This window comes from Adiantum capillus-veneris, chromosome 12 (genome assembly GCF_014529385.1).
Source record: "Adiantum capillus-veneris isolate H3 chromosome 12, ASM1452938v2, whole genome shotgun sequence".
NCBI classification, from domain to species: domain Eukaryota; kingdom Viridiplantae; phylum Streptophyta; class Polypodiopsida; order Polypodiales; family Pteridaceae; genus Adiantum; species Adiantum capillus-veneris.
In genome coordinates this window covers 114961405-114975302 of record NC_140942.1, presented here as the reverse complement: position 1 = coordinate 114975302, position 13898 = coordinate 114961405, and the positions used below count along the sequence as shown (strand labels likewise).

The 13898-nt window shown below is 39.8% G+C and overlaps 1 protein-coding gene across 1 annotated transcript; it reads left to right on the top strand.

Moving 5' to 3' along the window:
* Positions 1-476: 476 nt before the first annotated feature.
* On the top strand, positions 477-1160 carry LOC147446355 (uncharacterized). Its single transcript, XM_086524694.1, has one exon. It carries the CDS (start codon positions 477-479, stop codon positions 1158-1160), a length of 684 nt encoding a protein of 227 aa, XP_086380820.1.
* Positions 1161-13898: the final 12738 nt, after the last annotated feature.

Genomic DNA, 13898 nt, shown 5'->3' with positions numbered 1-13898 from the left:
AAGTTGAGGTGGAGTTTTGAGGGGCTTCAATAAGAGGGTGGGCAACTCAACCCAAAGAAGTGTAAGTTTGCTCAAGCTAGAGTTGATTTTCTTGGACATGTGGTCTCACAAAATGGAATTGAAGCTGACCCCAAGAAAGTAAAATCTTTACTGCTTATGGATCCGCCTATAACGCAAAGGATTCGGCATCTTTTGTACATAAGCTCAAGTAATTGTCACAATTCTTTTGAATGTTGTGCCAATATGCGTATCCTCTTCAAAACTTGAGCCAAAGAGTACGAGGATTGAAAGGAACAACGACATGCAACAAGCTTTTGAGGGCATCAAGGATGTATTATGTGCTTTACCATCTGTGAATCCGCCAAACTTGGAATTTTTTTTTGTATGTGTCTATTAATGTGGGTTTAGTGGCTTTTGGGTCAGCCCTTTTACAAAAGCAAGGTAGAAGCTTTAAACCAATTTATTTTGAAAGCAAGATGAAGAATGCAAGTGAGTTCTCTTATGCAAAAATGGAACACTGGGTTTTTGCATTGGTTCTTGCTTGCTGCAAGTTTAGGACATATTTGTTGCCAAAGAAGTTTTATGTGCTCACCACATCAAATCTTTTGACAGATGTAGTGCAACATTTGAGGCCTAGCAAGCGCATATTAAAGTGGACCATAGAGCTAGAGGAGTACGAGTTTGAATTCAAAGTTGATCATTCTATGAAGGCTCACTTGGCTGACATAGTGGTACATAAAGGAGGGGAAATTCCATCCTACCCAAGGGTTGATAATGCTACTCATGACAAGGAAACAAATATTGCTGGTGCTTATGGGATGATGTTCGATGGTTTTCACAGGAAGGTGCTTCAAAAATCAAGTGGTGGGGTGATCATTAAGGATCCAAAGGGAAATGTAATCTTCTCTAGAGCTTATGATCTTGATGAAGCTGCAAGCAACAACGAAGAAAAATACCTAACTCTTTTTCTTGGATTGAAACAGTGTGTTGAGTTTGTATTGAAGAGAGTCATTGTGAAAGGAGATGCATTGCTGGTCATGAATCAACTACTTGGCTTATGGAAAGTCCAAAAGGACAACTTGAAGAAGTGGTTCTATGACATCAAGAGGCTTTGCATGAGTTTGAGCAGATACAATTTAAGCATGTTTCTCGGGAGTTAAACAAAGAAGCCAATGAGCTAGCTAGGGACAAAGTAAATGCTTTGGTAGCTCCATTATAGGTTAAAGAAGCCTTGTATGTGGGAAGAGAGTCCTTACAGGATATTGAAGTATTTCTTGGTAAAGATCAATGTCAAGAGAAGGCAAGTCAAAGATTCAATGCAGAAGAATAGTTGCAAAAGCAAGGAACTACACATTGGTGGGTGAAGATCTTATGGTTTATGGTAGAGACGCCAATCTCAAAAGAGTGGCATACAAAGAAGAAATAAATTTGAGGCATTGCCATGAAGAAACAAGTCATCAAGGCAAAGACCAAGTTGTTTTTTGTATTTTGAGAGCAGATTATTGTTGGCCATCTATGGTAAGGGATGCTCATTTTTGGTGTAAATCATGCCATGAATGTCAAGTGTCTGCAAATGGAAGGCTTATGCTTGAACCTCAAAAAACAATTATGTTTTTTGATGCATTTGCAAAGTGGGGAGGGGATGCAATAGGTCCAATGCCAAGGACCAAAAATGGAAAGAAGTACATTCTTGTGGCAATGGATTACTTAACAAAGTGGGTGGAAACAAGAGCAGTAAACAATGTAATAGTTGAAAGAGTGGCCTCTTTTGTGTATGAACAAGCATGTTGCAGGTTTGGGCTCCAATGGTCATTATTTCTAATCGTGGCCCACATTTTAGAGGAGATCTTGTTAATGCACTTATGCAAAAGTTAAAAATTCAACACATGCATTCCTCTCCTTATTACCCATAGTGCAATGGGTTGGTTAAGAACTGCAATGGCCAAATTATGAGAATATTGTCAAAGTATGCTAAAGAGCACCCTAAGAAATGGGATCTAGACTTGAAAAAGTGTTTGTGGGCTTATAGGACTGCATATAGGGTGTCAAGACAGTTCACACCTTATGACCTTGTTTATGGGAAAGAAGCTCTGATGCCTATGTGCAGTTGGATGCATTGAAACTGTTGTGCAAGATGCAAGGTAAACATAAAGATAAGCTTGAAGAGTGAATTATTGAGCTAGAGTTGTTACATATGAACAGAGAGAAAGCGAGTGACTACTATTTACAACAAGTAGAGAAGAGGATGAAGAAAGTAAATGAGAAGCTGCGTAAGAAGGAGACCTCGTGATGAAATATGACACATGTTTGGATTTTACTTTTCAAAAGAATTTGAGGGATAAGTGGATTGGGCCTTACAAAGACAAACAAGTTTTTCTAATGGCACGTATGAATTGGTGAAGTTGTCTGGTGAACCTTTGCGCTCTAGAATAAATGGTTATAGATTGAAGAAATACTTTGCAAGGGAAGTGATTCCAAATGCAAGTAGTCTCCTTGTTGAGCCTGAATGCTCAACCAGAGGGCGGGCAATGATGATAAACTACTTTTTGCATGTACATACTAGTGTGCATATGCATAGACATGGGTACATAAAAATGTACATACATGCATTTGAAAGTCTTTTTGAACTTGGTTTGAAGCTTGAATAAAGTGGTCCAGGTATAAATTATATATAGTTATCCTTTTGCGGCAATGATTGCACATATGTACATATGTTAGCAGGGCGTTGAAATGCTAAACGTGGTGCTAAGTGATTTTTAGTTACTCCAAGATATATCTCTAAGCTTTGTAGAAAGTTCTAATGCAAGTGAAAGGTATGGGCATGTCCGTCTTGCCCCAAACGTTTCGCATGTGCGGTGATATTTTTTATGCTTCGTTATGTTATTTGGGTATCAAGGACCAAGCCTATCAAATTTGGTGAATTTTGGAGTCCGTTTGGCATTTTTCCCTCAAAAAGTGCTTGCCCAAGGTCAAAACTGGCCAGAAACTGTCTTAAAAACCCTAAATTTGTCCAAAAATGGTGTGAAATGGCTCGTTTTTGCCACATCAGTCATGATGTGGTGATTGTTCAAGTAGAGGGCTTGCTTGTGGAGCTTCTTATCAGCACTTTGAGCTCTCTGTGTGTTGGTTACAGAGCAAGGTTTGTACAGGCGGTCTAATGCAGTCCCGTCTTGTTCTCTGCTTGTATTCGGGGTTGTGAAGGAGTGAATGAGAGCTTTCTCTCTTCAATCTTGCACTTGGTAGAGCCTATGGGAGGGATGAAGTCCTAATGGCTGGATGTGTGTGAGAAATTAAAGGAAGTAGGTGCAGCTTGTTGCAAGACAATCTGACCCTGTATCTATGTCATTCGGCTTGAGGCTACACCAAAGAGTCCAACAGAGTGGATTTTTGTGCTTCTTTTTTATTGCTTTGTGGATGGCCTTCATTTTTTGGAGTTTGAATGTATTTGATGAACTTTCTCGCTAGTTTTGGCGATGATTATGTAAGGTTATGTGTTCCAATAATCTTGACTCCCTTCGTAGTGTATTTAATAGGTGAAATCTTGTGGTTCGAGGCAATTTGGGCTTGAGTGAAGAGTATGGAAAGATTTTTCTTTGTTTATTTGAGTTGTTTAAAGTGATTTGAACCAAGCAAGGGGTGACCTTGTGTTGTGTTGAGGTGCTAGTGAGTGTGGGTGTGTGGTAGCATCTTTTGCTCCATCAACATATTGATAGCCGTTTTTCGGCTTTCTGTAATTGCCATAGTGAGTTAACCCACCCTACCAAAATCATCCAAACACTGTGGCTATCCCTACCATTTCACTGCATATAGGTGTGTGTGAGTTAGGGGACTTTTCCCATATCTTCTTAAAAACCCTTAATTAGCTAGTCACTGGGCTAGTTGAGCCAAAAAAAAAAAAAAAAAAGTATATTATGGCCCATTTGTGTGTAAATATTTCATTGTATATAGGGCCTAAATAAAAGGTTTTTTCATAATTATTTTGGTATTTATTTAAATATTTCTACCTATGGTGTGTTATTTATGCTATGTACATTGATTCATCATTACCATATTTTTTCTTACCATTTTGCCTACTCTTATTCCATATAAAAATAATTTCATGCAAGCTTCTCTTATTTTTGGTGTAACTCCATCCCAACAAAAATCCAAAAAAACTAGTTTTATTTATGTGTATATTTTTTCACTATTGTGATTTTTCCTTCCTATATCTATTCTCTTTTACTCTCATATATTAGACCACCAAAAATATTCATCTTTTTATGGTAGACTTATAATGAGAGAGATTTAATTTGACCCCTTTATATTTTTTCCACCTATATTATTTATATTTGACATGTACATATTTTTTAGACCCCTCAAATTTGATTTTCTTAGTTGTACTATTCATTTATATCATGATCTCAACAATATCTTCAATTATAGACCTACCAAATAAGGTCAAGGGTATGTGGAATGCATGCATGCACCATGGGGAGCTCACTCTTGGAGGTATTCAAAAGAATCATCCAAAGAAAGACCTCACAAGGACTTTGTGCAGTGGAAAAAACAGTCGGTTTGCTGAATTTTTAAAGATCACATGCTCCCCGAATTTGAAAAGGTGATACAAACAAAAGTTGTAGCTCGTGAGCTGAACTTTCAACTCAAAGTTTTTCATATTTTTTTGAGCTACGACCTGTGAGCTATGATTTTATTGGTGGACCCCAGTTTGCCCATGCTATGCAACCACACTCCCTCTTCCACTTTATCATTTTCCTCTTTCACACACACTCCCCCCTCTCCTTCCCACTCCCAAACCTGCAACTCCCATGTCCTAATTCACCCTCTTCACCATTGCCACATCTCTCACACCTCCATAGCCTTCATCCTCCATTTCTACACCCTATGTGTCCCCCTTTCTCTCTACATATATATCCATATTACCATACTCTCTTCAGCTTTGTAAAGAACTTCAAAAAATCAGCAAAAATCCAAGGATAACCTCCGCAAATGAAGGCTTTTATCATGAATTTTCCAAGGTTTGAAGATAACATAGCTTCATCGACACGCGTTACTTCGCCATGCTGACCGCTTCTTCTACCGATGCTGTAAAGAGGTGAATGTCAACTTCTCCAAGCTTCAACCTTGCTTTACAAGGTCATCCCTTCTCTAACTTTTCTCATCATATATCTCACCATTTGGTGAATGATTTTGTAAATATTTTTTAGTGATAATTACTAACTACTCCACTAACCTTATTGTAAAATGCACCCTCTACTAGAGTAGGCACTCCCAAATTATTCACTCCATCCTCTCTCCTTTCATCCTCAATAATTCTCTTCCCTTGAGCCCACATCCATGTGACTCAAACGACAAGAGAGACCCACCCTCATTAAAATAAAAATAAAAATATTCATAATCTTTTATTCCTTCAAATAAACTTGATTAGGCCTAATCCTAATCGGGGCTTCTAAAACCTATAAATAGAGCCCTTCTCTCCCTTGTAAATCATCACATGATCACACTACACCACACCATTCTCAACACATAAAACACCACTCTTCAAGCCTAGTTGTGTAGAGTGTGCATATTGTGAGTGCTCTATTCCATCACTACACATAGGTGCATGGAGAAGCTTGAAGTTAGTTATGCCATCTAGAGGAGTGGAGTGATACTATACTCTGCAATCACACTTGTAGCCTACTCTTGTCCATAAATAAGATTCATAGTTTTGGGTGCAATTGTATGCTGCAACTACGACTCTTCTCTCCAAATTGACTTGATAAGTTGGCTCATCAGGTGGTTGAAGGTATATTGTCCTTGAAGTTTGTTGTGCCATTTCATGCTTGGTGGTTTGAGGGCTTGTTGAATTGTTTGCCTAAAAGGTAAATTGTAAGAGGGTGCTCGGTGAGAGGGCTCTCGTGACCCTAAGACAATTTGTGTATTGGCAACAAGGTCAAGTTTTGTGTTGTCTCTCTATTTCTCATCAAGCTTTGTGTGCATCTAGTCTTTAAGGCTAAGACTGAGTCGCTCAAGTTTATTTGTGCTCTTTACCTCTCTCTGGCATGGTGAATGTTTGTGTTTGGTGTGTGTGGCTATCTTGCATTCCCCTCTCTTTGTGCGTTTGAGTTCACGGAGATATCACGTGCGTCCTAGTTCACATCTACAACTAGGTGGTGCCCCTTTTCTTGTTTGGTTTCTGGCTGTGGGTTGTTGTTGTCTCTGATTGTGCTTGCCCCAGCCCCAATTGAGCAGCACGGGAACCTCGAAGGGTGTTTAGAGGCCGCTCTTCTTGTTGCCCGTCTCGGACCGCCTCAAATTGGTGCCCCCACTGAGGAACGGCTTGTGTATTTTTTTGAAGGCTCAACCTTTAGCATAATCAAGTAGCTTGCATGAATCACGAGAATTTGTATGATCCCTTCATTCCCATTGCAAGGCAAAAGGTACACATAATTGTTAGTACTAAGTTGCAATTTCAACGTGTAATTCGTAGAATTTTAGGTCCTCTTAGGTTGGCAGAGATAAACGCATCAGTAAATCCTTTTATTTTGCCTGTCATTAGGTACGACCTTAGTTTGGACGTCTATATTTTTGTTTTGTTTTAAGAATTAGGTCATGCATAGACTATGGATAATGGCCCAAGAATAGAGGTTATCCGCTTTCATTTCACTCCACACATTAGAATAAACATTGCAATTAGTAGAAAAATCCATTTTCAACAACGTATGGTGCCCAAAGAGTAGGAGAAATTCTTGCATCACCAAACCCTGTCATCCTGCCTTTTATTGATTATCATAGGTCATTTGATGTGAATATTTTTATTTTGTTGTAGAATAGATTGCAATTTAGAAAACATTATTGTGTAAATTTTTTAAAAAACAAAAACAAAAACGTGTTATTAATTTGAAACCGATTCAATGGAGGCCCAACGCCAAATGTCCGGATATCCTCTTTTCTTTGGAGAGCCTGGAGAGGATGCAGAATTATTTTTAGCAAATTTCAAGATGTCTTGTCATATCAAGAGGATAGTAACTGATCAAGAACGTGTAGAGATGTTTGAGGTGGTCCTTAGGAAAGATGCTAGCACTTGGTTTGACTCTTTGCCTGAGGAAGTTAAAGGGAATTACACAAAAGTTGTGAATCATTTCAAGAGATACTTCTTTGATCCCCAAAACACTCAAAAGCTATGGCAAGACATTGTTTCTCATAAGCAAAAAGACTTAGATGACTACTACTTGTACAAGCAAGAGTTTCTACGTCTTTGGGCTGTATGGGTGAGAAATGTTGCTAACCCTGGTGATGGTGCAGAGTTCCTAAAGAAGGAGAGGTTCATAGCCGGACTCTTTCCTGACCTTAAGATAAAAGTTGAGGCTGGTGCACCTGCTACCTTTGAAGCAGCTGAAACTAGGGCTGCTGAGAAATATAGGAAACTCAAGTGCTTAAGGGGGGAGGTTCCAATAGAAGGTCTTAGACCCAAAGGTAAGTCACAAGCATCAACATCTAGGGAACTTCCGGAGGTAACGACGGAAGTAATTGAGAAGTTAAATGAATCTTTAAGCAGCTTGTCAATTCACCTTGCACAAGCTGTAGGTCCAAAGGGACAAGCAAAGAAGTTTGAAGAGCGAGATTCACGACCTAGGAGAGTCTTGCAATGTTGGAATTGCGGTGAGTCTGGACATGGGATGTATAATTGTCCTTGGCCCCGTGGGGAGCCAGGGAGACCTAACTTGAATTACCCAGTGATGAATGCAGGAGAAGGAACTAGTCAGCAACCACGGCCTCTACAAAGGCCAAATGGAGCAAGACCACCTCCACAAGGAGTGGAAGGAGTTCAACCTTTGCCAGACCCAAATGTGCATGTAGTAGAGGTGACAAAGTCAAATGAGGTTGACATGGAAGCAAATGGCATTAAGCGTGGCCAAGGAAAAGGTAAAGAGAAAGAAGGAGTCACATCACAAAGTGATCATGGACGAGAAAAGAAGGCAAAGGAGACCAAGGAAGCTAAGAGGACTCGACGTCGTATCAATCTCCAAGACTTCCCTCTTGGACATGGTATGGCTCCATACAACCTATTGGAAGACATGAGAGGTAAGGGTCCTGATATCTCATGGCTTCAGTTTCTTGCATTATGCCCACAAGTTAGGAGGGATTTAACGAAGGCAGTTAGCACTAGGAGAAAGATAAAAGAGAGTGTGCCTGTTGTAAAAATTGCACATGTTGAAATGAATGAGGATATTACACCTGTGCTAGATTGTTACATCAAAGGAAGATTGGTTAGGAAAGGTCTAGTGGATGGGGGTGCACAAATTTGCATCATGATAGAGGGACTCATGTAAAAACTAGGCATGCACATCCATGAGACACCTGAAATTAAAGTCAAGATGGCAAACAATAGAAAAGCTAGGTGTGTAGGCATTTGTAAAAATGTCTCTGTGGAGGCCTTTGGCATTAGGAAGGCAGTGGATTTCTATGTCATGTCTACCAGAGGAAATGGTTACCCATTTATCCTAGGGAGACCATGGCTAATGCGAGCTTTGTAGGATTGGGAGAGTGGAAAGCTAATTTGCAGGAATGACAATCATAAGAAGGTTGTCTTTGACATGAAGGAGCAACGCCAAGAGGAGCTCCATGAAGAATCATCTCAAAGTGAGACGGAGGAAGGCTGGACCGATAACACTTCAGAAGGAGAGAGTAGCGGCAGCATTACTGAAAGAGGAGTCTTCCATCAAAGTCATGGGGGTTAGGTTTAATCAAAACAACCAAGAGACCTCTTGCCCAGGTTTGGAAGAGGTAGGTTCCCAAGAGAACCAAAATGTCCAAGATGAAGGAATGTTAGAAGGTATGTTGTCTACAACACTTACAAAGGACGAAAGAGAGGAGTTCAAATGTGTGCTAAGGAAATTTCCTAGGCTTTTTTCTAAAGACTACACCGATGTGCGTGGAGTAGATGCTGTTCAACACAAAATTGAGTTGAAGCCAAAGGTCACACCTAAGGCTCAGAAGCTACGAAGGCTAGGAGTCATTAAGGAGCAGGCTTTACTCAAGGAGGTAAGAAAGCTTCTAGCAGCAGGTTTCATTTATCCAGTGGAGAATTCAGAGTGGGTCTCTCCCGTTGTTGTCACTCCTAAGAAAAATGGCAAGTGGAGGGTGTGTGTGGATTACCGTCCACTCAATGAGGCAACAAAAAGAGATCACTTTCCCGTCCCATTTCAGGATGGGATACTAAATGAGGTAGCTGGTCATGAGAAGTACACTATGTGTGATGGCTACTCGGGTTACTTTCAAATAGGTATCGCATTGGAAGATCAGTTGAAAACAACCTTCATCACTCCTTGGGGTTGTTATGATTTTAGAGTCATGCCATTTGGACTGAAAAATGCTCCTGCAACTTTCCAACGCTTCATGAACATGGTGTTTCAAGCATTCTTTGGAAAGTCCATTAGGGTTTTTATTGATGATTTTTGCATTTATATCTCAAAATCATTGCATCTACAAAGGGTAGAAGAAGGTTTAAAGTAACTCTACGACATGGGAGGTCAACTCAACCCCGACAAGTGTCACATAGGTGAGGATGAAGTGATCTTGCTTGGTCACAAGGTTTCCTATAAAGGCATTGAGGTGGATCCTTCAAAGGCAAAGGCTCTTATTGAGCTCCCATCACCCAAGAATCTCAAAGAGGTCATCTCATTCATTCAAAAGGTGAAGTATATGTCACGCTTTATTCACTTAGCTTCGGAGTTGCTTCATCCTTTGCAAAAGTTGACACAACAAGTAGAATTTGCATGGTCTTATGAGCTTGAAGAGTACTTTTGTAACATTAAAGTCATTTTGTCAGAGCTACCAATACTCATGCCTCCTTGTTGGGAGTACACATTCTTTGTTAGCTCCAGTGTTGGGAAGGAAACAATTGGTGCAGTTTTACTACAACAAGATCCCCATAGTACCCGGATGCGACCCATCTACTTTGCTAGTAGGGTCATGAATGCTTTGGAGAGAGGCTACACGGAGGCAGAACTCATGATGCTTTCTCTCATGTTTGCGGTGAGAAAGTTTAGATCCTACTTGCTACCAAAACCTTTTGTAATTCTCACTGCAGAAAATTTGTTTCCTTGGGTGTCATCTCAAATGAATTTTAGCACTAGGATCTCAAAGTGGATTATGGAATTGCAAGTGTTCCAATACTCTTTGAAGGTAGAAGATAGTGTGCGTGCACAATTGACAGGGATCCTTACTTATAGGGTACATGAGAAGGAGATTAAGGTGCCTGAAGTAAAGACCCTACCATTGCCACCACCTAAAAGTATTCCTAATGCTTTTACCTTGTTCTTTGATGGAGCTTTTCGACGAGTCACAGGAAAAGCAGGGGGAGGGCTAGTATTGCTCAACCCAAGTGGAGAGGTGGTCATGAAAGAGAAGGTCAATCTACCAGGTTCAACTAGCAACAATGAAGTAGAATACGACACCCTACTTCATGGTTTAAAGATATGCATTGGCCAAGGTATACAACGTCTCATGGTAAAAGGGGATGCACTTCTCATTGTGAAGCAAATTTTAGGCATTTGGGCATGCAAAAATGGAAGCTTAAGGACAAAAGTTCATGCCATTCGTAGGATGTTTAATCAGTTTGAAGAAGTGCAACTATATCATATTCCTAGGAAACAAAATGAAGATACCGATTTACTTGCACAACAAGCAGTTACATGTGTTGAGAAAAAAGTGCAGGTCATCATGGTGGCAGCAACTGTCAAGCAACCGAGATACCAGGGATTGGAGTCATTGACTCCCATTATTAGCTACATTTTGGAGGGTGAGTTTCCACAAGACTTCGCGAAGGCTCAAAAGAGGAGACTTATGAAAAAGGCAAGCGTGTATCTCTTCCTAGAAGGATCCCTCTATCAAAGAGGGAAGGATCAAGTGTGCAGAAGAGTACCAACTATCAAGGAGATTCCAGCCATTCTAAAAGGTTTGCATGAAGAGGCATGTGGTGGTTATTTTTCCCAAGAGTTAACTGTAAAGAAGATTTTGCTTGCGGGGTATGTTTGGCCAAGTCTGCAAGTGGATGTCCAACATTGGTGTAAAAGTTGTCACAATTGTCAGGTAAATGGGAATAGAAGATTGGTGTATGGTCCAAGGCAAATCGTGCTTGCAAATGGACCCTTTGAAAAGTGGGGCATTGATGCTATGGGTCCTCTCCCTAGAACAAAAAATGGTAAACTCTACATTCTAGTGGCGGTAGACTATATGACTAGGTGGGTGGAAGCACAAAGTGTGGCAAAGGTAACTGAGAGGACGATGAGCAGATTTGTCTACACTCACATTTGTTGTAGATTTGGCATACCTTTGGAGATTGTTTCTGATAATGGTCCAGGGTTTAGAAAGGGCTTGCTCACAGAGGTCTGTGAAGAACTTCACATTCTACATCGTCATAGTACACCCTACTATCCCCAATCCAATGGTCTGGTAGAAAAAGCTAATGGTGTCATTGCAGGCATCATTAGAAAGATGGTGAGAAACAAGACAAAGTTGTGGGATGACTTCTTGGATGGTGCCTTGTGGGCGTATCGAACCACATATAGGGAAGACACGGAGTTTACACCATTTCACTTGGTCTATGGTCAAGAGGCTTTACAACCAATTGAGCTCAACATTCCAACAATGCGACTTCATGGCAAAGCAGCACAAGATGATCAAGAAGCATGGATGGATCGACTTCTTACCTTAGCTGAGCTTGAGTGGAAAAGAGAAGCAGCATACGAGTGCTACAAGAGGAAAGCTATGCAGGCGAAGGAGAAGCTCGATAAGAAACTAAAGGACAAAGGCATCAATGAAGGAGATCTTGTGCTAAGCTATGACAATCGACTCGATAATCGTTTTGATGCCAAATTTGAAACTAGATGGCAGGGGCCATACATAGTTAAGAAGGCTTTCAATTCAAGTTACTATCAACTTATGGACTTGAATGGGAAAGAGCACTCTAGGAAGGTAGATGGTTATCGCTTGAAGCCCTATTTGAGTCGCCTTCTACCAAAGGATCTACCAAATATCTGTGAAAGGGCAGCTGTCTCATGTAAGTATTGTTACATGAAGCATGAGTGTAACTCCAGCCAAAATTTTGAGGGGCAAAACAATGAAGATCTCATCAAGGACTCTGAAGCACTCTCTTTGGAAAAGATGCTCTATGATGGTACATGAATATACCATCATCCTGGGGGAGGGCTAATGATAGCCGTTTTTTGGCTTTTCGTAATTGCCATAGTGAGTTAACCCACCGTACCAAAATCATCCAAACACTGTGGCTATCCCTACCATTTCACTGCATATAGGTGTGTGTGAGTTAGGGGACTTTTCCCATATCTTCTTAAAAACCCTTAATTAGCTAGTCACTGGGCTAGTTGAGCCAAAAAAATAAAAAAAATAAAAAAAATAAGTATATTATGGCCCATTTGTGTGTAAATATTTCATTGTATATAGGGCCTAAATAAAAGATTTTTTCATAATTATTTTGGTATTTATTTAAATATTTCTACCTATGGTGTGTTATTTATGCTATGTACATTGATTCACCATTACCATATTTTTTCTTACCATTTTGCCTACTCTTATTCCATATAAAAGTAATTTCATGCAAGCTTCTCTTATTTTTGGTGTAACTCCATCCCAACAAAAATCCAAAAAAACTAGTTTTATTTATGTGTATATTTTTTCACTATTGTGATTTTTCCTTCCTATATCTATTCTCTTTTACTCTCATAAATTAGAACACCAAAAATATTCATCTTTTTATGGTAGACTTATAATGAGAGAGATTAATTTGACCCCTTTATATTTTTCCACCTATATTATTTATATTTGACATGTACATATTTTTTAGACCCCTCAATATTTGATTTTCTTAGTTGTACTATTCATTTATATCATGATCTCAACAATATCTTCAATTATAGACCTACCAAATAAGGTCAAGGATATGTGGAATGCATGCATGCACCATGGGGAGCACACTCTTGGAGGTATTCAAAAGAATCATCCAAAGAAAGACCTCACAAGGACTTTGTGCAGTGGAAAAAACAGTCGGTTTGCTGAATTTTTAAAGATCACATGCTCCCCGAATTTGAAAAGGTGATACAAACAAAAGTTGTAGCTCGTGAGCTGAACTTTCACCTCAAATTTTTTCATATTTTTTGAGCTACGAGCTGTGAGCTATGATTTTATTGGTGGACCCCAGTTTGCCCATGCTATGCAACCACACTCCCTCTTCCACTTTATCATTTTCCTCTTTCACACACACTCCTCCCTCTCCTTCCCACTCCCAAACCTGCAACTCCCATGTCCTAATTCACCCTCTTCACCATTGCCACATCTCTCACACCTCCATAGCCTTCATCCTCCATTTCTACACCCTATGTGTCCCCCTTTCTCTCTACATATATATCCATATTACCATACTCTCTTCAGCTTTGTAAAGAACTTCAAAAAATCAGCAAAAATCCAAGGATAACCTCTGCAAATAAAGGCTTTTATCATGAATTTTCCAAGGTTTGAAGATAACATAGCTTCATCGACACGCGTTACTTCGCCATGCTGACCGCTTCTTCTACCGATGCTGTAAAGAGGTGAATGTCAACTTCTCCAAGCTTCAACCTTGCTTTACAAGGTCATCCCTTCTCTAACTTTTCTCATCATATATCTCACCATTTGGTGAATGATTTTGTAAATATTTTTTAGTGATAATTATTAACTACTAACCACTAACCTTATTGTAAAATGCACCCTCTACTAGAGTAGGCACTCCCAAATTATTCACTCCATCATCTCTCCTTTCATCCTCAATAATTCTCTTCCCTTGAGCCCATATCCATGTGACTCAAACGACAAGAGAGACCCACCCTCATTAAAATAAAAATAAAAATATTCATAATCTT

Bases quoted from the DNA above. Each gene is read 5' to 3' on its own strand.
- LOC147446355 (XM_086524694.1), top strand. From the start codon at position 477: ATGAAGAATGCAAGTGAGTTCTCTTATGCAAAAATGGAACACTGGGTT.